The sequence below is a fragment of the Hypanus sabinus genome, chromosome 5 (genome assembly GCF_030144855.1).
Source record: "Hypanus sabinus isolate sHypSab1 chromosome 5, sHypSab1.hap1, whole genome shotgun sequence".
Taxonomy (NCBI): Eukaryota; Metazoa; Chordata; class Chondrichthyes; order Myliobatiformes; family Dasyatidae; genus Hypanus; species Hypanus sabinus.
In genome coordinates this window covers 35607273-35628631 of record NC_082710.1, presented here as the reverse complement: position 1 = coordinate 35628631, position 21359 = coordinate 35607273, and the positions used below count along the sequence as shown (strand labels likewise).

The 21359-nt window shown below is 38.7% G+C and overlaps 1 protein-coding gene across 6 annotated transcripts in view; it reads left to right on the top strand.

Moving 5' to 3' along the window:
* LOC132394055 (nicotinamide riboside kinase 1-like) overlaps positions 1–21359 on the top strand; it is a 47749-nt gene that overhangs the window by 18830 nt on the left and 7560 nt on the right. For 3 of the 6 annotated variants that reach the window (XM_059969727.1, XM_059969723.1, XM_059969728.1), the window contains 6 exons: positions 5065–5113; positions 6222–6369; positions 8405–8476; positions 8556–8662; positions 9035–9118; positions 11302–12773. In XM_059969727.1, coding sequence (XP_059825710.1) covers positions 5065–5113; positions 6222–6369; positions 8405–8476; positions 8556–8662; positions 9035–9118; positions 11302–11357 — 516 coding nt within the window. In that variant the 3' untranslated portion in view covers positions 11358–12773. Of the gene's footprint in view, positions 1–5064; positions 5114–6221; positions 6370–8404; positions 8477–8555; positions 8663–9034; positions 9119–11301; positions 12774–14714; positions 15160–21359 lie in introns of those variants that run through there. The other 3 variants (XM_059969724.1, XM_059969726.1, XM_059969725.1) reach the window with 3 other exon arrangements.

The following is a 21359-nucleotide window of genomic DNA, read 5'->3' as shown; positions in this document are numbered from 1 at the left end:
AAGGATATATATAAAAAAAACCACCCCGACCTTAAAAGTTATGATCACTATACTAAAACCACACTTCTTAATATACTTAGTTGAAAAAAAAATATAATCACTAAAAGCTTATAAATCGGGTTATAACCCAGACAAAACAAAACATATGATAAGCGATGCATTGTAGGAAGAAGACGAGAGAAAAAAATACCGCCATCTTAAACAAAACCAAAAAAAATTTCTCAAAAAAACCACCATCTTAATAATAAAAGAATACACCTTCGAAGGAACAAAAATAATAGTCAAGAATATAGTATAATGGTTAAAGTGTATAACACAGAGCGATTAATATGACGAAAACACACTTTAACTTAAATATAAAGTATAGGATAAACCTACACCAATAACCAGAGACTAAATCTGGTTTGAGGAATCGAAAACCATCTTACACCATCAGAATCACTCATTTATTAGAGATTAGTGTCTGTATCAGTAGGGAAGTTCTCCTCCAGATAACTTCTCGCTTCAGATGTTGAAAGGAAAACCTGACGTGGAGCATTCGGCGGAGAGATTCTAAGCTTCGCAGGGTATAAGAGCGCAGGTTTTAGATTTTTCTCATAACATTCAGACATCAGAGTTTTAAAACGAAGCCTTTTCCTCATAACTTCAGGACTAAATCTTCAACCAAACGGAAATAGTAATCTTGAAATTTAACCATTCCTACCCACCGAGCCACACGAATAAGTTGTTCTTTGTCGTATACATAATGAAACCGGACAATTACAACCGAAGGTTTAGCTGGAGCACTCAATGATCGACGCCAAATTCTATGTGCGCAATCAAGTAACGGAGGGTTATTTGGAAAAACCGACGGAAACGCACCTTTTAAAAGTTGAGCAAAATATTTTGAAGGGTCGTCTTTTTCTATGCCGTCTGGAGACCAAGTAAATGTAGGTTCTGTCTTCTGGACCGATTCTCAAAGTCGACACTCTTGGCTTTAAGAGTTTCCACCAATTTAGTGGTCGAAATTAAATCCTGTTGCAATTTTTCAATTGTCAACTCTCGTTTCCGAGTGTCTTCTTGCAGAGATGCGATAAGAACTTGCTGCTGGTTAATTACTGAATCCGTCTTAACCATATAATCTTGAAAAGCCTTTATATCTTGTTTAAAAATTTGTTGTAGTTCATCAAATTTTTTATCCAAAACCTCCATAAGCAGTTCATAAGTTAATACAGTGTGTTGCAAATGAGCTTGCTTCTTTCCATTACTGTTCGGGTTGCGCCCAGGTTCTCTTCCTTTAGATCTAAGAGACATTTCTGTTTGCATATCTTCAAAAATTCACAATAAACTCTTAATGATAATTCTAAAAAAATAGCAAGAATCTTTTATTGTAGTTAAAAATAAGTTGGATAAGGGTGATCAAAGGTTAAAAAAAGTAAAGGTTACGGAGCGAATCTAAAACAGTACTCACTCCTTGAGCATCTCCCGCTGACTCCTGGGAGCATATTCTACGAGGAGAGGCTGAGCCGAGTTTAGGGCTTATCTCTTTGAAGCAATGGAGGGCGAGAAGGTGATAGTGGTGTTTCAGATGATAAAAGGCATAGATAGATTGTACGGTAATGAAAGCTTTTCTCTTTTCATCGATGAGTTGTTGGAGTAGTTTGTCGTTATCATCGAGCCAATCCTGATGTTTTTTCATCTTGAACCCAATTGTTTCTTTACAGGAGGTGATGATAGCATTCTTCAATTGATTTCAGTGTTCTTCTACAGATGGTGGGATTTGTTGAGGCAGTTGTTCTTGAAGATTTTGTTGGAACTTCTATGCATGGTTGATGTCTTGAAAGAGGTCAGCATTAAATTTCCTAATATCGTTCTGATTTTGGTGTTTCCTGATGGGCCAAATCTTCATTCTCATGATGGACGAGATGAGTCGATGCTCTGTCCTGCATTCATCGGCACCAGTAACAGCTCTTGTTATCAGTACATCTTGTTGGTCCTGAGATTGTACGATGATGTAATCGATGAGGTGCCAGTGTTTGGAGCGTGGGTGCTGCCAGAAGACTTCGTGCCTGTTTTTCTGGCAAAATAGGGTGTTTGTTATCACCAGGTTGTGTTCAGCACATTTGGTGAGGAGCGTTGACCTTACCAACATCTTCCTTGCTTATTATTCCAGTCCAGAGCCTATAATCTTTCCCGACTGTGGCATTAAAATCTCCCAAGAGAATGATCTTGTCATTGTTGGGAACAGAGGAAAGGACATGGTCACGTTGGGTGGCTGCTAAAAGGAAATGCTATCAGGAATGCAAGACTACAGTCCAGAAGAGCACCCGAAACCTGAAAAACCAATGGTGGAGGAAGAAAGCTCAGGAAATCCAACAACTAGCAGATGTCAACGACACTCGAGGCTTTTTCAATGCTATTTTTGGCCCATCCACTCACGGCCAAGCCCCTCTCAAAAACAAAGATAGTTCAACCATCCTGAAGAGCAATGCTGACATCAATTCTAAATGAATTGATGAACACTTTGAAGATCTTCTAAATCAAACTGTCTCATTTGACAGGAATGTGATTAACAACATTCCAAAACAGCCCTGTTGATGACTCCCTAAACAGAATACCAACACTGGAAGAAGTTAGGGAAGCCATCAAAACCTTGAAAAACACCAAGGCCGCTGGACTCGATGGAATACCATCGCGTACAAAATTGGAGGTAACCTGCTTCATTATCAACTGCATCAACTTCTCATCAAGATCTGGATAAATGAAGATGTGCCAGCAGACCTTAGAGACTCAGCAATCGTTACCATCTACAAAAGGAAAGGCAATTGATTAGAATGCAGAAACTATCGTGGAAGTTCCCTGTTAGCAACAGCAGGAAAGATCCTCACCCGCATCATGATCAACCGGCTCAAGCCTTTAGCCGAGAAGATCCTTCTGGAAGACACAAGCCGGTTTTAGACCATATGGAGCAATCGACGTGATCTTCACAATGCGACAACTACAAGAAAAATGTCATGAACAACTTCAACCTTTGTACATGGCTTTCATCGACCTCACCAAAGCCTTTGACTTGGTATCAAGGGAATTCCTATGGGATGTCCTATCCACCTATGGATATTTGAATATTCGAATCCTGAGACTCCTCCACGATGACATGCTTGCCACAGTCATAGTCAGCAATAGTAACTGTGAGCCTTTTCAAGTTAGATCAGGAGTAAAACAGGGATGTGTGATTGCCCCAACTTTGTTCACCATCTTCATTGTGACAATTGTCCACATTATGAAGGATGTCCTACCCCCAGGAATTGACATTGTGTACAGAACAGATGGAAGACTTTTCAATCTTGCCCGTCTCAAGTCCAAAAACAAGACATCCATGTGTTCTTTCATCGAGTTCCAATAAGCAGATGACAACAGTGTTGCAGTTCTTTCAGAAAACTATCTACAACAGATTCTGACTGCCTTCAACCGTGCATACACAAAACTTGGACTTACCATCAATTCCAAGAAGACTCAGATCATCTACCAACCGTCACCAACTGAGACAAATCGGATAGAACCAACAATTCAACTTGGCGAAATAACCCTGGAAAACGTGGACCACTTTCCGTATCTTGGAAGTCACCTCTCCTCGAATGTGGACCTTAATGATGAGATCCAACATCGTCTTAAATGCGCTGGAACAGCTTTTGGACGTCTCTGAACAAAAGTTTTTCATGATCATGACATCCGAACAGACACCAAAATGTTAGTGTACAAAGCAGTGGTGATCCCAACGCTCCTGTATGCATCAGAAACCTGGACAACATACCGATGACATCTGAAGGCACTTGAAAAGTTCCATCAACACTGTCTTTGAAACATCTTAAATATCAGCTGGGAAGATGGAAGAACCAACGTCAGAGTGCTAAATGAAGCAAAAACAACAAGCATTGAAGCCTACATCATCAAAACCCAACTAAGATGGAGTGGTCATGTTGTTCGGATGAAAAACGAACGTCTGCCGAAACAAATCATCTATTCCCAGCTTAAAGGAGGCAAGTGTAAAAGAGGCGGACAACAGAAGAGATTCAAAGACGTCTTAAAAGTCAACATGAGGAAATGTAACATTGACATCAACAATTGGGAAACCAATGCCAAGGACAGGAAACTCTGGCAAGCCATCATCCGAGAAAGAACAGCAACTTTCAAAGCCAACAGATGTGCAGAATTAGAAGAAAAGAGAAGAAAATGGAAAGAGAGGCAGCAACAACCAAAGCCCGATCTGCCATCTGGAACTAACTGTCCTGAATGTGGAACAACCTTTAAAGCCAAGATTGGACTCATAAGCCACTTGAGAACCCCATGATCAACAGAATGAAGACCATCATCCTCGACCTTGGGTGATAGCCAAGATGACGAGATAGATTGGGCAGCCACACCTTTTTCTCAAGGTGGAAATTACTAATAAGGGAGGGCAAAATTTTAAGGTGATTGGAAGAAAGTAATGGAGTCATATTAGAGTAGGTGTTTTTTTTACATAAAATGGTGGATGTGTGAAATGCGCTGCCAGGTATAGAGGCAAATATTAGGGGTATTTAAGAGACTCTTACATAAGAACACAGATGAAAGATAAATGGAGAGCTATGAGAGGGAAGGGTCAAATTGATCTTAGTGTAGGTTGAAAATTCGGTTAAATATTGTGGGCAAAAGGGCTTATATTGTGCTGTAATGTTCTATATTCTATTTTATTATATCTGTTTTGCTTTCTGAAAGACTGAAAGTTCTGCCTTAAGCTTTGCAATTAACTATGTTTCCATGTGAAATTGATAATGGTTTCCACTTGACACATAATTTTCTCATTAGGTTTCTTAACATTTTGCCTTTTTTTAAATAAAAGGTTTTCACATTGCAATGATATACAGTTCCCCAAGATATTTAACATTTCCAAACTAATCTTCTATGAAACATAGCAGTAACATTGTTTTAAGTCTAAATTTTCTGCAACTTCAAATCTGATATACACAGAGTAGAGATAAGTCTTTTACACCAGAAATTGTATTTTGGAGTGATAGCTATTTATGGTTTTATGTTTGTTATTTTCAGCATTCGGCTGATGTGGAGGTTGGAGAAGATGGCTTTCAGCAGTATGATGGTAAGGTTTGTTAAATTTCAAGTAAGTGCTTTGTAATAACAACAACCACAGGAAGGTGGTCGCAGATTTTCTTCGGAATAAAGCAGCCTCTTTAAAATTATCATTACATTTCTCCTCCTATAGTTCAACTTTATATAAGATGCTTAAAGGAACATCTAATGAATGTTAATAGATTCTCCAAGATTGTTTTGACAGATGTAAAAGAAAATGTCATAACTTTGAAAAGTTTACTTTCTTTCACTCCTGTAACCCCAATTAAGACAAGAGAAGCTTAAGAAGATTTAATCTCTCAAATTCCCTCTGATTTTACCATCAAGGTCTACCTACCACCAGAATTGCACACTTCAACCAGCTCCCCGGTGAAATTGAAGTTTTCCACCAAAACAAAAACATCAACAAAATAGAGAGAGTACAGAGGAGATTTACTAGAGTGTTACTTGGGTTTCAGCACCTAAGTTATAGAGAAAGGTTGAACAAGTTAGGTCTTTATTCTTTGGAGCATAGAAGGTTGAGGGGGACTTGATAGAGGTATTTAAAATTATGAGGGGTTACATAGAGTTGACGTGAATAGGCTTTTTCCATTGAGAGTAGGGGAGGTTGAAACAAGAGGACACAAGTTGAGAGGGGGCAAAAGTTTAGGGGTAACACGAGGGGGAGTTTCTTTACTCAGAGAGAGGTAGCTGTGTGGAACGAGCTTTCAGTAGAAGTGGTAGAGGCAGGTTTGATATTGTCATTTAAAGTAAAATTGGATAGGTATATGGACAGGAAAGGAATGGAGGGTTATGGGCTGAGTGCAGGTCAGTGGGACTAGGTGGAATAAGTGTTCGGCATGGACTAGAAGGGCCGAGATGGCCTGTTTCTGTGCTGTAATTGTTATATGGTTAAGTGGTTATACTTTTACTCATTACAATCTGAATTCTTCTGATCATTTACATTTTGAATCAAGAGATATAATCTTGAAATTATTATCACTGACATTCTCTGTGAAATAAACAGAGTTCTGTCGTGTGCAACATAAGAGAAAAAGGAAGATGGTTGCTCCATAAACAATGTTGCGTTTATACTTTGCTTACACCAATTAAAAGGCATCCATTTCTTTCCTTTTTAGTCATCACAGCTCTGGATATGGAAGCAATGATGAATACAATATATGCCTGGATGAATAAAATGGCTGCCATAAATGAAGAACAAGCAGTGCCGGAATACAGCGGGCTTGGCGTTCTAATAATAGAAGGGTTCCTTATTTATAATTATAAGTATGTTTCTTATATTTTTCAAGGATTCAGAAGTACAAACCCCACTTCCAGAAAAGTTGGGATATTTTCCAAAATGCAATAAAAACAAAAATCTGTGATATGTTAATTCACGTGAACCTTTATTTAACTGACAAAAGTACAAAAAGATTTTCAATAGTTTAACTGACCAACTTAATTGTATTTTGTAAATATACACAAATTTAAAATTTGATGGCTGCAACACACTCAACAAAAGCTGGGACAGAGTTAAAATAAGATTGAAAAGTGCACGGAATATTCAACAAACACCGGTTTGGAAGATTCCACATTAAGCAGGCTAATTGGTAGCAGGTGAGGTATCATGACTGGGTATAAAAGTAGTGTCCATCAAAGGCTCAGTCTTTGCAAGCAAGGATGGGTCATGGCTCACCCTTTTGTGCCAAAATTTGTGAGAGAATTGTTAGTCAGTTCAAAAGGAACATTTTCCAACACAAGATTGCAGAGAATTTAGGTCTTTCAACATTTACAGTACATAATATTGTGAAAAGATTCAGAGACATCTCAGTGTGTAAAGGGCAAGGTCAGAAACCACTGTTGAATGCGTGTGATCTTCGAGCCCTCAGGCGGCACTGCCTAAGAAAACGTCATGCTACTGTGACAATTATAGCCACCTGAGCTTGGGAGTACTTCGGAAAACCATTGTCACTTTACACAGTCCGTCGCTGCATCCAGAAATGCAACTTGAAACTGTATTACGCAAGGAGGAAGCCATACATCAACTCTATGCAGAAACACTGGTGAGTTCCCTGGGCCTGAGCTCATCTCAGATGGACTGAAAGACTGTGAAACTGTGTGCTGTGGTCAGATGAGTCCACATTTCAGCTAGTTTTCAGAAAAAGCGGGCGCCGAGTTCTCCGTGCCAAAGATGAAAACGACCATCCTGATTGTTATCAGTGAAAGGTGCAAAAGCCAGCATCAGTGATGGTACAGGGGTGCATCAGTGCTCATGGCATGGGTGAGTTGCATGTATGTGAAGGTACCATTGACTGAAGTGTATATTAGGATTTTAGAGAGACATATGTTGCCATTAAGGCGATGTCTCTTCCTGGGACGTCCATGCTTATTTCAGCAGGACAATGCCAGACCACATTCTGCACGGGCTACAACAGTGTGGCTTTGTAGATACAGAGTGCGTGTGCTTAACTGGCCTGCTGCCAGTCCAGATCCATCTCCTATTGAAAATGTATGGTACATCATGAAGAGGAGAATCAGACAACGGAGACCACGGACTGTTGAGCAACTGAAGTCTTATATCAAGCAAGAATGGACAAAATTTCCAATTGCAAATCTACTGCAATTAGTATCCTCAGTTCCAAAATGATTAAAAAGTATTATTAAAAGGAAAGGTGATGTAACACAATGGTAAATATGCCTCTGTCCCAACTTTTGTTGAGTGTGTTGCAGCCATCAAATTCTAAATGTTTATATTTACAAAATACAATTAAGTTGGTCAGTAAAACTATTGAAAATCTTTTCTTTGTACTTTTGTCAGTTAAATAAAGGTTCACGTGAATTAACATATCACAGATATTTGTTTTTATTGCATTTTGGAAAATATCCCAACTTTTCTGAAAATGGGGTTTGTATTTTAATTGTATTAAAGTGTTGTATTATAGTTTCACTAAACCATTGTGTAGAAACTATAAATTAACTATGTTGTAAAGAAAGTATTTTTATTTATTAACAGGCTTTGGGTGGCCCAAGGGAGTTTGAGTTCATTGTGTCACAGTAGTGTGATGACCTGGTTTTATTTGCATTGCTTTTGTTACCTCCTAAGAAACAGAAGTAATTAAAGGCTTAGAGGAGGGTAATCAGCTCATAATAGTCTTCTGCCAATACATGAAGAAAACATTTGCAAGGTCTAAGATTGTCTTAATCTAATTTTAATGGAATCCATCATCATTTGTGGTTTAATTACAATTTGACTGTGTTGGTGCATTTGATTGAATTCATAACACGGCTTGAACTCATAACATTGTTTTTCATATGTTTCTAGGCCACTGAATGATGTTTTTAATCAACGCTATTATCTCTCCATTCCATATGAAGAGTGCAAGAGACGAAGATGGTAAATAGTGATTTAAAATATTATGAACATTATTATTTTCAAATTATATAAAATTGTAAGTTGAATTTCCTTTCCCTAGTTTAAGAACCTACGAACCCCCTGACCCACCTGGAAATTTTGATGGACACGTGTGGCCAATGTACCTCAAAAACAGAAAGGAAATGGAAGAGAAAGTGCCCAACATAAGTAATCATTTAGAAATCAATTACTTAAGAATTGCCGGACCTGCAGTTTTTCTTTATTATTTCAAAAGAATGAAATGGATGTGCAGAAAAATTCACATAAATCTAAGTGCATAAGCTTGAGCATAATGATTACTAGTTTTACCCTCCTAATTCTGTCCGTAGATTTCTTTTAATATAACACGAAGAATAATGACAATATAATGATAGTTAGTGTTTTGATGCCTACCATTTTCAAATTCTTCCCTGGCAGTTAAAATTTTCTTTAAGTTTTTTATTGTAGTCTTGAAGAAATCTTGAAATATTATAGGGTATGGCCAGGAAATTACCTGCAGCATCAAATGATCCGAATGCATGTATTTTTATTTTTCCTCAGTTTATTTGGATGGAACAAAATCCTTAGAGGACCTGTTTACTCAAGTGTATGATGATCTTTTAAAGGAAATTCAAAAGCTCCAAGGTCTGTCTTTTTTCTTGTGGTTCATGTTTCTGTTTATGAAAATTTAAAACGTAACTTTCAGATCAATAATATGCAGTTTAAAAGAGGCATAGATTAGGAATATTATGTGTTTTTGATTGGTTTGAATTAAATAAATTAAAAATCTATTCAAATACAGTGAATTCCATTTAATTTGGGCACATTGAGACCAATACATTTTGACCCAATTAAGCTCCAGTTAGCCAAAATTATATGGAACCAGTAAAAAAAATGGGTAAAAAGACAAACTGAGGAACAAATTATGTATTTAACTGAAATACAGACCAAATTAGAACACTAGAAAGCACTAGAGAAATATAATATTATGTATTAGTTCCTAATAGTTAACAATGGAAGAATTCATCCAGTGTACTCAATGAGCAAAATAAGTGCAGATAATAGACTGCATTCATACAATGCTATCGACGATTGCATTCTCCAAATCTTCATTCTCATTGTAACATTCAAGATGATTGTCGATACCTTCAATCATTATAGTTCCTAACTTATTGAAGTCATGATATCGTTTTGTTTTCACTCCCAGCTGTTTCTGGCATTCCGAAGCCTAAATGCTTGAAACTACAGTAAGCAAAACAGTTTGGAACTGTCTTTCTGCTTATTTTTTGCCAACGATCAGTGGCAAAAATCATTGCTTTTCGAATGCAAACACACGCAACTGACGGTATTTAAAGGCCTCAATGCTCTCCATTCCCCTCCACCACCACTGTCCTCTGTCTGGCGGAACTTATCCTCACTCTCAATAATTTTTCTTTTGGCTCCTCCCACTTCCTCCAAACGAGGTGTAGTTATGGGTACTCACGTAGGCCTCAGCTATGCCTGCCTTTTTTCCGGCTACATGGAACAGTCTATGTTCCAAGACTACACTGATGTCTCTCCCCAACTTTTCCTATGCTACAGCATTGACTGCATTCGTGCTGCTTCCCTGCCCTCGAGTTTACCTGGTCCATTTCCAACACTTCCCTCCCCTTTCTTGATCTCTGTCTCTATCTTTGGAAGCAGCTTATCTACTGATGTGTATTATAAACCCATTGACTCCCATAGCTACCTTGATTATACCTCTTCCTACACTGTTACTTGTAAAAACGTCATCCTCTTCTCTCAATTCCTCTATATCCACTGCATCTGCTCTCAGGGTGAGGCTTTTCATTCCAGGATGAAGCAGATGTCCTCCTTCTTAAAAGAAAGGGACTTCCCTTCCCCCACCATCAATGCTACCCTCAACTGCATCTCTTCTATTTCATGTTTGTCTGTCCTTACCCCAACTCCTTGCCACCCCATCAGGGGATAGGGTTCCTCTTGTCCTCACCTACCACTCCACCAGTCTCTGTGTCCAGCACATAATTCTCAGTAATTTTGCCATCTCCAGCAGGATCCCAACACCAAACACATCTTTCCCTCTCCCTCCACTTTTTTGCTATGTGACTCCTTTGTCCATTTGTCCCTCCCCAATTATCTCCCTTCTAGCAGTTACGCTCACAAGGAGAACAAGTGCTATACCTGCGGCTACATTTCCTTCTTCACTAACATTCAGACCTCCAAACTGTCGTTCCAGGTGAGGCAACACTTCACCTGTAAGTTTTTTAGGTTCATCTACAGTATCCAGTGCTCCCGATGTGTCCCCCTGTATATCAGTGATGCCCGACATAGATTGGGAGACCACTTTGCCGAGCACCTATACTATGTCCGCCAGATAGATCTCCCAGTGGCCACCCATTTTAATTCCACTTCCCATTTCAATTCTGACATATCAGTCCATGGCCTCCTTTGCTATCATGATGAGGCCATACACAGGTTGGAGGAGCAACACCTTACATTCTTTCTGGGTAGCTTCCAACCTGATGGCATGAACATAGATTTTTCAAACTTCTGGTAATCCCCAACACCCCCCCCCCCCCCGACCTTATCTCCTTACCTACCCATCTCGTCTTTCTGGTGCTCCTCCCTTTTTCTTTCTTCCATGGCGTTCTGTCCTCTCCTATCAGAGTCCCTTTTCTTCAGCCCTGTATCTCTTTCACCAATCAACTTCCCAACTCTTTACTTTACCCTTTCCCCACCCCCCCCCCCCCCGATTTCACCTGTCACCTTGTGTTTTTCTCCCCTCCACCCACCGTCTAACTCTGACTCCTCATATGGTTTTTCTCCAGCCCTGATTTTGCGTCGAACTACCTCAAAAACCACCAAAGAGAAAAGATCCACCTGAAAAGTCGACTATACTCTTTTCATAGATTCTACCATTTTTGTGTGTGTTGCTTGGATTCCCAGCATCTGCAGATTTTCTCTTTTTTGGTACTTAAAACTGTTCACTCTAAGCACAGTGTACTGTGTAATGGCCACACAAGTGCACATGCCTCGCTAGTGAGAACTTCTTCGGCAATGTTCTTCTGCCCCAATGGTGTCATGAAGAGAATCCTTAAAATTTTCTTGATTAGTTTTCGTTCTTTAACTGTTGCCCCAATTAAGAGTCTGCCCCAAATAACCAAGGGCCCAATTAACTGGAAGCCATTGTATATTTATTGGGATTACTATATACATCTTGAAAAATGTGCTTTTGAGATTACTTATTTAACAGCAGAAGGTACAGGGGAAAATTTAAGAAAGAAATCAGGAGGATAAAATAAGGGCCATGAAATATCCTTGCCAGGTAATATTAAGGGAAGTCCCAAGATGTAATGGTACTGTTATCGGTTTATTCTTGTCACATGTACCAAGGTACCCTGAAAAGCTTTGCTTGCATACTGTTCATACAGATCAGATCATTAGACAGTGCAGTGAAGCAGAACAAGGTAATAACAATGCAGAGTAAAGTGTAAAAGCTACAGCAAAAGTATAGTGAAGATATACAAAATAAAGTGCAAGATTATAATGAAGTAGATTGTGAGGTCAAGAGCCCATTTTATCATACAAGAGATCAGTTCAAGTGTCTGATAACAATGGGATTGAAGCTGTCCTTGAGCCTGGTGGTATGTGCTTTCAGACTTTGGTATCTTCTGCCGACTGGCAGAGGGAAGCAAGAAGGGAACCAGAGAAAGAGTGGGCAAGGTCCTAAATTAATACTTCTCATCTGTATTCATTGAGAAGGACATGAAAGGTATTGAATTCAGGAAGAGGATTGTTGAGGGTCTGGCACATCTAAGTACAAGGAAGTGCAGTATCTGAAATACATCTTATGGAAATGTTTGATGACAGACTTCAATAAAAAATAAATTACAAAAAAAAAAGGAAAAGTATTAGATGCCATGGAGCACATAATAGTTGATCAGCCTTGGGTTGGATGAGATCTATCCTTGGATGCTATGGGAAGCAAGGAAGGAGGTGGCTAGAGTCCTGATTGATATCTCTGCACCAATGTTAAACACAGGAAAGTACCAGAAGACTGGAAGAAAGCTAATGTTTGTCCTTTATTTGGTCAGGTAACCACAGGCTGATGAAGTGGTAGGGAAATTATTGGAGAAAGTTTTAAGGGATCAGACTTAAGTACATTTGGAAACAATGTTAGATATACTCAGCATTGCTTTATGTCAGGAAAATCCTGTCTCACTAACTTGAGAGCAAACATGAGGAAATCTGCAGATGCTGGAAATTCAGACAACACACACAAAATGCTGGTGGGACACAACAGGCCAGGCAGCATCTGTAAGGAAAAGCACTGTCGATGTTTTGGGCCGAGACCCTTCGTCAGGAAACGTCGACAGTGCTTCTCCTTATAGATGCTGCCTGGCCTGCTGTATCCCACCAGCATTTTATGTGTGTTGTTTCACTAACTTGAGATTTTTTTTTGTGGACTAGTAAGTTTGATGTAGGTAAGATGGTAGGTATTGTCTACATGGACTTTAGAAAGCATTTGACGTACTGAAGTCCATATAGACTGTAGGGTAAGCTTATCCCAAGCCAAGCTGACTAATTAGATCCAAAATTGGCTTGGAGATTGGATGAGGAGGTTGATGGTGAATGAGTGCTTATTGAAATTCTGTGACTACTGGCATAACACAATGATCTGTGCTGGAACCTGTGTTGATTGTGATGTATATTGACATGTTGGATGTGAGTGTATGAGGTAATGTTAGTAAATTTGTGAATGATATGAAAATTGGTGGTGGTGTAGATAGCAAGGAAGGTTGTCTAATGCTGTGGCAGGATATATATAAAATAGAAATGTAGTGTTATTTGATTAAATTTAATCTCAACAGGTACAAGGTAAAATAGAGGTAGAAAATGTATAGTAAACAGAGGGATTTTGAAGTTCATGTCCTTAATTCCCTGAAAAGGGTAACTCAGATAGATAGCATGGTAATGAAGACCTATGGCTTGCTCACCTTTAAAGGTTGGGACATGAAATGTAGAAGTTGAGACATTATGTTGCAACTTTATATAACACTGGTTAGGTTGCACCTGCTGTATTTTGTGCTGTTCTAATTTGAGCATTATTAGAAGGATATGGTTACACTGGAGAGGGTGCAGAAGAAATTCATCAGGAGGATATTGCCTGGAATGCAAGGACTTTAGTTGTAGGGAGAGACTGGACAGGCTGGGCTTGTTTTCCTTGGAGTGAAGGAGACTGAGGGGTAACTTGACAGAAATCTATAAAGTTATTAGAGGCATAGACATGGTAAATAGTCATAATATTTTTTCCCATGATATCAAAAACAAGAAGGCATAGATGAAAGTAAAGAGTTTTAAAGATGATTTGACGGGAATTTTTTTTTACCCACTTAGAGGTTGATATCTGAAAATTGCTGCCAGAAGAGATAGTAGAATCAGATAAATCACAGTTGTAGAGACACTTAGACATTTGATTGGGCAAACATAGAAGGATATAAATCCAGTGCAGGCAAATAAGACGAGTATAGATGAGTAAAGAGTTTAATGTGGACGTATGGGCCAAAGAGTCAGTTTCTGAGCTGTGAAATTCCATGTCTCAATGCCACATGATAGATATTCCAGAATTAAATTCCGTGGCAACAAGAGGGCATTTCTAATTTGATGCAAAGTTAGCAAAGAAGTGGAAAACAGACCAATTGTGAACATTTCTTTCATCCACTAGAGGGAAGTATACAGAGTTCTCCATGGACTGAAATTTAGGACAACTTCAGCTTCACAATAGAGGCAATTTAGGCAGTGCACTAATCAGATAATTATTTAAAAGAAACATCAAATACATCTTTGCACCATAGCAATTTATTCTTCCCTGAATTAAGGAAATTGATTCACCATCGTCAATCCTGTTTTCATTTTGAAGTGTGGTATTCTTTTATACCCACACAGACTTGAGAAGCACTCAAGTGTGCATCATACTAATATGATAATAGTATCATAATAGTATGCATCATTGTTGGATATCACTTCCAGGTTGATATTCCCATCAATTTTGTCAACAAGTGATATTCCATATACATTTTTTTATTCTCATTGCACTGAATAAAAGTGTCCACCTATGTAACTATCTTGCCTTCAGCTATACTTCATTTTGATATAATGCTAATTTTCTGTTTTTGAATATCATATCCTTTCTGTTATTCATTGAATGTGGATAATTTTCTGTAATGGTCATCTCTTAAAGACAGTTGACAACTCCAGTGAAGAAAGGCTTTCAGCATGAAACTAACTTCACCAGAAAAAAGTCAAATGAAAATGCATGGACTACATTGGAATGTGGATAACCAAGTTTAGAAACAACCTAATAATTGATTATCTTGCCTACACTGACTTACTTTCTATCTCCAAAAGCTTAATTCCGGTCTTCACATATCTTAAGTAATGTTTTATCTTGTTATTCTGTCATGGTAATTCTCTAGCTTTTATCATTTTTAGACTTGTACACCAAATGATAATATATTAATATGTGTGTCCAGTTCCCAGCTTATTAGGACTTGGTGGAATAGATTAATGTGATGTTTCTTTCTTCAGTCTTGATCTAGGAATGTCATGTAATTTCACCAGTTAAGCAACACCTGTTAGCTTTATCTTTAGAGGGAATTTGTATAAATTCTATTTTATTTTGAGTAATATAGCATGGAAACAGACTCCACCACAATTTCTCCATGCCCACCAAAACATCCATCTAAGCTATTTCCTTTTGCTATACATGGTCCATATCCCTCCATGGAGATGTCCAAATGTACTTTGTATGTTGTTGCTGTATCTACCTCAACCACTTCCACTTTCTTCTGTAATTTTTTGCACTAATGTAATCACAATTCTGGTGCTGACTGACAATCCTACTGAAGCCCGGTTCGAAATGTTCTGATCCCACAAAAATGCCAAGCAGTATTGATCTCCAACGAGGAAGCATACTAGGACTTGCTGTAGAGTTGCACTCTTGAGTGCACTACCATTGACTTTGATCAGAAACTCAGCTTAACAAGTCAAATAAATCCCATAACTGCATGAGCAACTCAGAAACCGGGTATCTTGTGCTGAGTGATTCATCTCCTGATACCCAGAAACTTCTCCACTGTTAACAGGGCATACATCCACTTGCCTAGAATCTGTATCTCCACAACTCTCATCGGGTTTGATACCATCCAGAACAAGGTAGCCCACTTTAATAACAAATGCCCTAAAAATTCCCTCCATTACTGGCATACATAAGCTGCAGTGTATATCATCTGTAAAATCCACTCCAGCTATTAACGTTGCCTTCTCTAAGAGCATCGTACCAATCTGTAATATTTAACCCCAAAAAGGAAAAGAGCAATAAGTTAATGAGAATACCATTACATGTAATTTCCATCCAAATTGCACTTCCCTAACTCAAAATATTCTTTCATCATGTCTCAATTTTGGAATGTCCTTACGTGACAGTGATTCAAAATTGCAACTTATCTCTACTTCTCAAGGGCAAGTATGGATATCAATAAGGTACAGATCTCAAAAGGTGAATCAATAAAGATTAATTCAAATTTCCCTCCAATACAGTGACATACTAGTCCTATTACTGACTCACACCAAGTTTCTGGCTGCAGTGTGGTGCACAACCAGTCCACAGAGTTGTATATTCTACAAAGCTTAGGTTTTGTTTTTCAGATCACTCTCCTCTGAAAACAATTATTTTTCTCAGCTGAGCACCTGTAATGCTGCAAGTTCTCGCATGATCATTTTAAATATAAGTATCAATGCTTTACTGCAAGCATAAATTGTGAGGCCCTTAGTTGGCTGAGGTTGACCGTGGGTATTGCATGCTAGCAGCCTACGTGATTTGTAAGCTAGTATGTAAGAGAACAAGCTGTTGCCCATGCAGTAGGCTATCCCTCTCCACACAGCTGATGAATCCAAAGGGAGCGGCAAAGACCAATACAGTTTGGCACCAACACTAAGACTTCCCATGAGAGGGTGTAGCCACAAGGCAGTGGAGGTTTGAGATCAGAGTTTTCCTTATCTTAGTTGAGCTGCCAACCATCTGCCTGTAGTGACTGGTTTTAAGGCACCAGTAACCCACTTTTGCTACTTCTCCTGCCAGTAGAAGGAGTTCCATGAGGCTTAGTAGCTAAGCCATACATGAAAGCTAGGAACTGGACTTGGTTGTCCATAGCTATTTGAGTTGAGAGCATTTAATAGGTAATGGGAGTTTATCCCCATTACACCCACACTGCCCTCCTGTATATGACAACCTAAGAACCAAACATAAATTATACTATATTTAAAGTAAGTAATAATCTTTGCTCCACACAGGTGTAATTATTTATGCACCAACTCCACTTTCCGTTCTCCTTATTTCCATCACAGTTGATAATCAACATATCTATCATACTCCTTTAACTCCCTTTAGAACAGGAGGAATTTATTTGGCCAGAATTCATTACCACAGTTGGCAGTGGAGGACAAGTTACTGGGTATATTTAAAGTGGAGGTTGACAGGTTCTTGGATAGTGAGGGTATCAAAGATTATGGGGAGAATGGAGTAGAGAGGGAATATAAATCAGCTACGATCAAATGGTAGAGCAGCTCAGTGAACCAAATGATCTAATTCTGCTGCTATATCTTACAATTTATTCCCTTTCTGTTCATCAGAACATCTTTCCTTTCACTCACCTATTTCCCAGTCTATATCTTTTTAATTTCATGTTTTAACCTATCCCAAACCTACTTTATTTTTCTTTTCTATTGGATTTTCTTTCCCACCACCATTATAGCCTGTCTTTTGTATCTCTCCCAGTTCTATACTCACATTTGATTCAATTACACCTCTCTGTACATTTTTGTACTCATGATTAAGCTTTGTCTGATGGTATATTTTAGCATTGATTTGTCTATACTATCCAAAATAAAACACAGCTTAATCATTACTCAGGTTTAATTTTCTTCTCCACTATTTCAATCTCTAACTGCTCCTCAAAGGCCCAGATAAAAAATACATTTATATTGTACATTGTGCCTTATCACAATGACAGTTTATTTATTGTTCCTATTCTGATATCGGCTCTATTAAAATTTTTGAGTATACTACAATTAGGTAAGCTAAGTCTGCAGTCATGTAGCACAAACTTTACTGGCCATGTAGCACAAACTTTATAACTTCTCATATTCTATTTACAACACTATGGTAGCTACAAGACAATTTTTGGCAGAGTACAAAAATTATTAGTCAAAGCAAAGTCCACATTGACCTTATTGTCTTTGTTAATGTTTAGTTGAAATTACAAATGGTTATTGAATACCACTGTGAAGAATGTGTGAGTTAACTTACAAGATGGTATTTAACTGTGATTGCTATAAATTGCAAATCTTAAAAACAGATTTAATAAAGATTACAGAACCTATCTTTACTCAATCCCAATTTTGATTTCTGCATATTATATTAATAAATTTGTACAAACACTGACCAAGACATTTTAGCCCATAATGCAGCTGTACTACCTAGGCTTATGTCAACCTCCAGTTGAACTCTTGTCTTTTTGTATGTTTCCCCCTCGCTGTCAGTCTGTGGTTTTGTATTGCTGTGCACCTGCTCTTCTCCGGCCCCTGTATTACAGAGTACTCCATCTCATCTACTTCTCATTATTACCTGTATTGCTGCCACCTGTGTCTCATTGTGCTCCACCATCAGCTGCCTCTCTGTTTATTGCTCAGTGTATTTCAGTCCTGTGTTTTAAGCTGTTTGTTGCCAGATTGTGCCATTGATTTTTTTAAAACCTTTCCAGCATTTGTAACTGTACTCTATCTGTTTCCTGATTCTGGTTTTTTGGATTTCTCTGGATGTTTTGATCTCTGCCTGAACTTTGATGCACCTTTGGATTTGTTACTCAGTATCACTGTGTACACAGTACTGGGTCTGCAATTGAATCCTGCTCCAGCATCCGGACAGGTTCTTTCTGGAGAGGATTTCATAAGCTCATTTGGGCCATTGCTATGGCTGGAGTAATGGAAGCATGAAGCCCAGAAAATCAGAAGAAAGTACAAGGAGAGGGGATATTGGGATTGCAAAACTAGTGTGTCAGGAGGTAAGGAGGAAAAGAGAAATGAGATTGTAAGTTCAAAGATGTAGAGAATGGATGAGTGAAAGACATGTATTTGCATAGCCATGGGATATTAAAATTGGAGACAAGTAACAGCATTTGGGGTGGAAATTGGAATCAGCAATGAGGAAGGCAAGAGGTAGGGCTGAGGAAATTGAGGGCAGGCCAATGAGTGAGTTGGGGGTAGGGGTTGGGAATGTCCATTGAATAGCTGGGAAGATCAGGGACTGCTATTTTTAACAATGCTGATCTGTATAGTACAAAACTAGAGTTGGTAGCGTGGACCAGGGCCTCAAGTTAAAGTTAGGTCATTTATCTACCTTGTCAGCATGCTATTTTAGTAGCAGTATGATAAAACTTATGTCCTGGGTGTGCCAGAGGAATATGAGCCATGTTCCCTTGCCTTACTCCAAAAGAAATGTTTTGTAGAAAATGATGTCCTCTTCAAGCATCCAGTCATTTCTAAAATAACACCGAACAACATGGAAATGGTGAATGTGTTTATCATTTTATGATTTTAAAAAACATTTCAGTTGTGTTTCAATAACAAAAAGAGTACATGGGCTGCTTTGTTTTCTAAGGAGTTATGACTAGAATTGAATTCCATGCAATCAGTTTGGGCATCCTGCTTCTGAATGTAGCATGAAATTGTACACCAGTCAGTTTGGTAGGACTGCAAAGCTTTGGTAGAACTGTTGGTTGGTGGATTACTTAACTATCTGTTTTTGCTGTTGAGTGAGCATTCACATTATCTTGTCTTACAGCTTCAGAAGTGTGCCACATTTGATACAGGTCCTCCTATATCCCTGTCTGCTCATTAAGCCAGCATCAATCCCCTGGCGTAATGTAGAAATGTGATACACTGAGGTATCAGCAGAACTATGAGATACAAATGGTGGTATATCCATTATTGCTGCTGGTGATGTGTTGGTCATACACAAGCTTCTGGATGCCAGCTTTGAACTTTCACACCTTTTAGCACAATGATAGTGACATGTATATAATGCTGGGTGAAGAGAGCAAGTAGTTTCAAATTCTTAGGCATTTACATCTTGGATGACCTGTCTTGAGTGCAGCACACAGATGAAAACACAAAGGAGGCATGCCAGCACCTCCCTACTTAGAGTGCATTGAGGGAAAATGTTCGCTGACAAAGTGCTGATACCCTGGCCCATTTTTGACATGTTGTAAGTCATTGAAGATTCTCAGTGCTACACCACCATTCCATCACTTGTGCTGTGAGACAGGACCTAAGCATTGTTGTAATGGAGAAGCCTAGCATGTTACCTGTGAAGTATGATTCTGATGCAATCGGGTGACGTTATTGCTTTACTAGTCCATAGGATATTTCTCCCAATTTAGACACTAACACTTGGATGCTTGTGTGAAAGAACGCAAGGTTGGCTGGGCTGGGACCAGCTTTACTGTTCCTGAATTTGGTGCCTCGTCTGGTGCCAGGCATTCTGCCGAGCTTATTTCTGTCTTAACACAACGATTCAGATACGATTTGAAAAGCTTGTTTTGGTGGGTAACCGACAATGAGAGGAAATCTGTGTGGGAGAGCATTTAAAGTGGAAAAGCTGTTGCACTGGGGCAATTCCACTCTCGACCTCAGAAATCCAAGTCCAGTAGTACGAATAAGCGTCCTTGCTGGAAGTGAATCATGACGTCTTCCGTGCCTTGTCATACCCTTTGCTCTTCACTGAGTGTTGCAGTGCAGCCTTCCCAGCAGTTGGTTTTCACTCTAAATCTCATCCGCCCGCTACACTGGAGCTGACTTCAATGCTGGAACGTGGAATGTCCCAATCTCACCAGGACACAAGGCCATCGGCTACCCATACCTAGTTTCGCTTGCCTGTGGAAGCAGTGTACCGGGCTGTGGCCGCTGTCCCTTGGAGCCATGGGTGAGAATTGAGTGTGATCCAAAGGTGAGTGAGCTGCCCTGGAATGGACACGATAAGCCCCCTCAACAGTACTACCCCTCCCTGGACGCCCCATCCGTTTTTGTGCTCAATCAAATGTATCCTTACAATAGTCAGGCAATTTGGCACTATTATTTTTAATACTTATTATATATTTTTAAATATTTTAAAAAATAATTGTGTAAAAAAAAAAGTATAAGGAAATTCCAGATTATTAACCATGGTGTAGTGTGATTTGAACTCCCATCTCCAATTTGTTAATTAAGGTTTCTGTATTATTAATCCATAGTTTAAACTAAGCAAAGAATCCCAGAGGACAGAAATGAATTTTCGTGCATTCCAAGGAGTGGAGTTTCTTGTCTGCGTCCTCTAACTTCACTGCACTTTTTATCTAGATAACTGATCTGAATCGAAATAATTGATGTAAATTAGAAACAATAGCTGTTCCAAGAGTAAGTCTCCTGACAGTAATCCTATTGTTTTTATTCATAAGTAAATTTCTCTTTGTATGCCAATATTAATAGTGTTGAGCTTCATCAAATGCCTCTTAGTATAAACATAATAAACTACAGGGTCCACCACGATTAAGTTAATTAAAATCAAGGAGATTGCTTGGTCTGTATTTATATAATCTGTATTTGCTGCTGCTTACTGGGTTATTGTTCCATAATCCTGTTGAACCCTCTAAAAATTGATTTTACCATTTGCAGTGAATTTACTATTTACTGTTACCCGGAATTTTTCTGAAGAACTTCGGAATTAATGTTATTTCAGAAATAATTCAAAAGTCCATTTGTAGCACCAAAGATCTAATTGTTAATACTTATT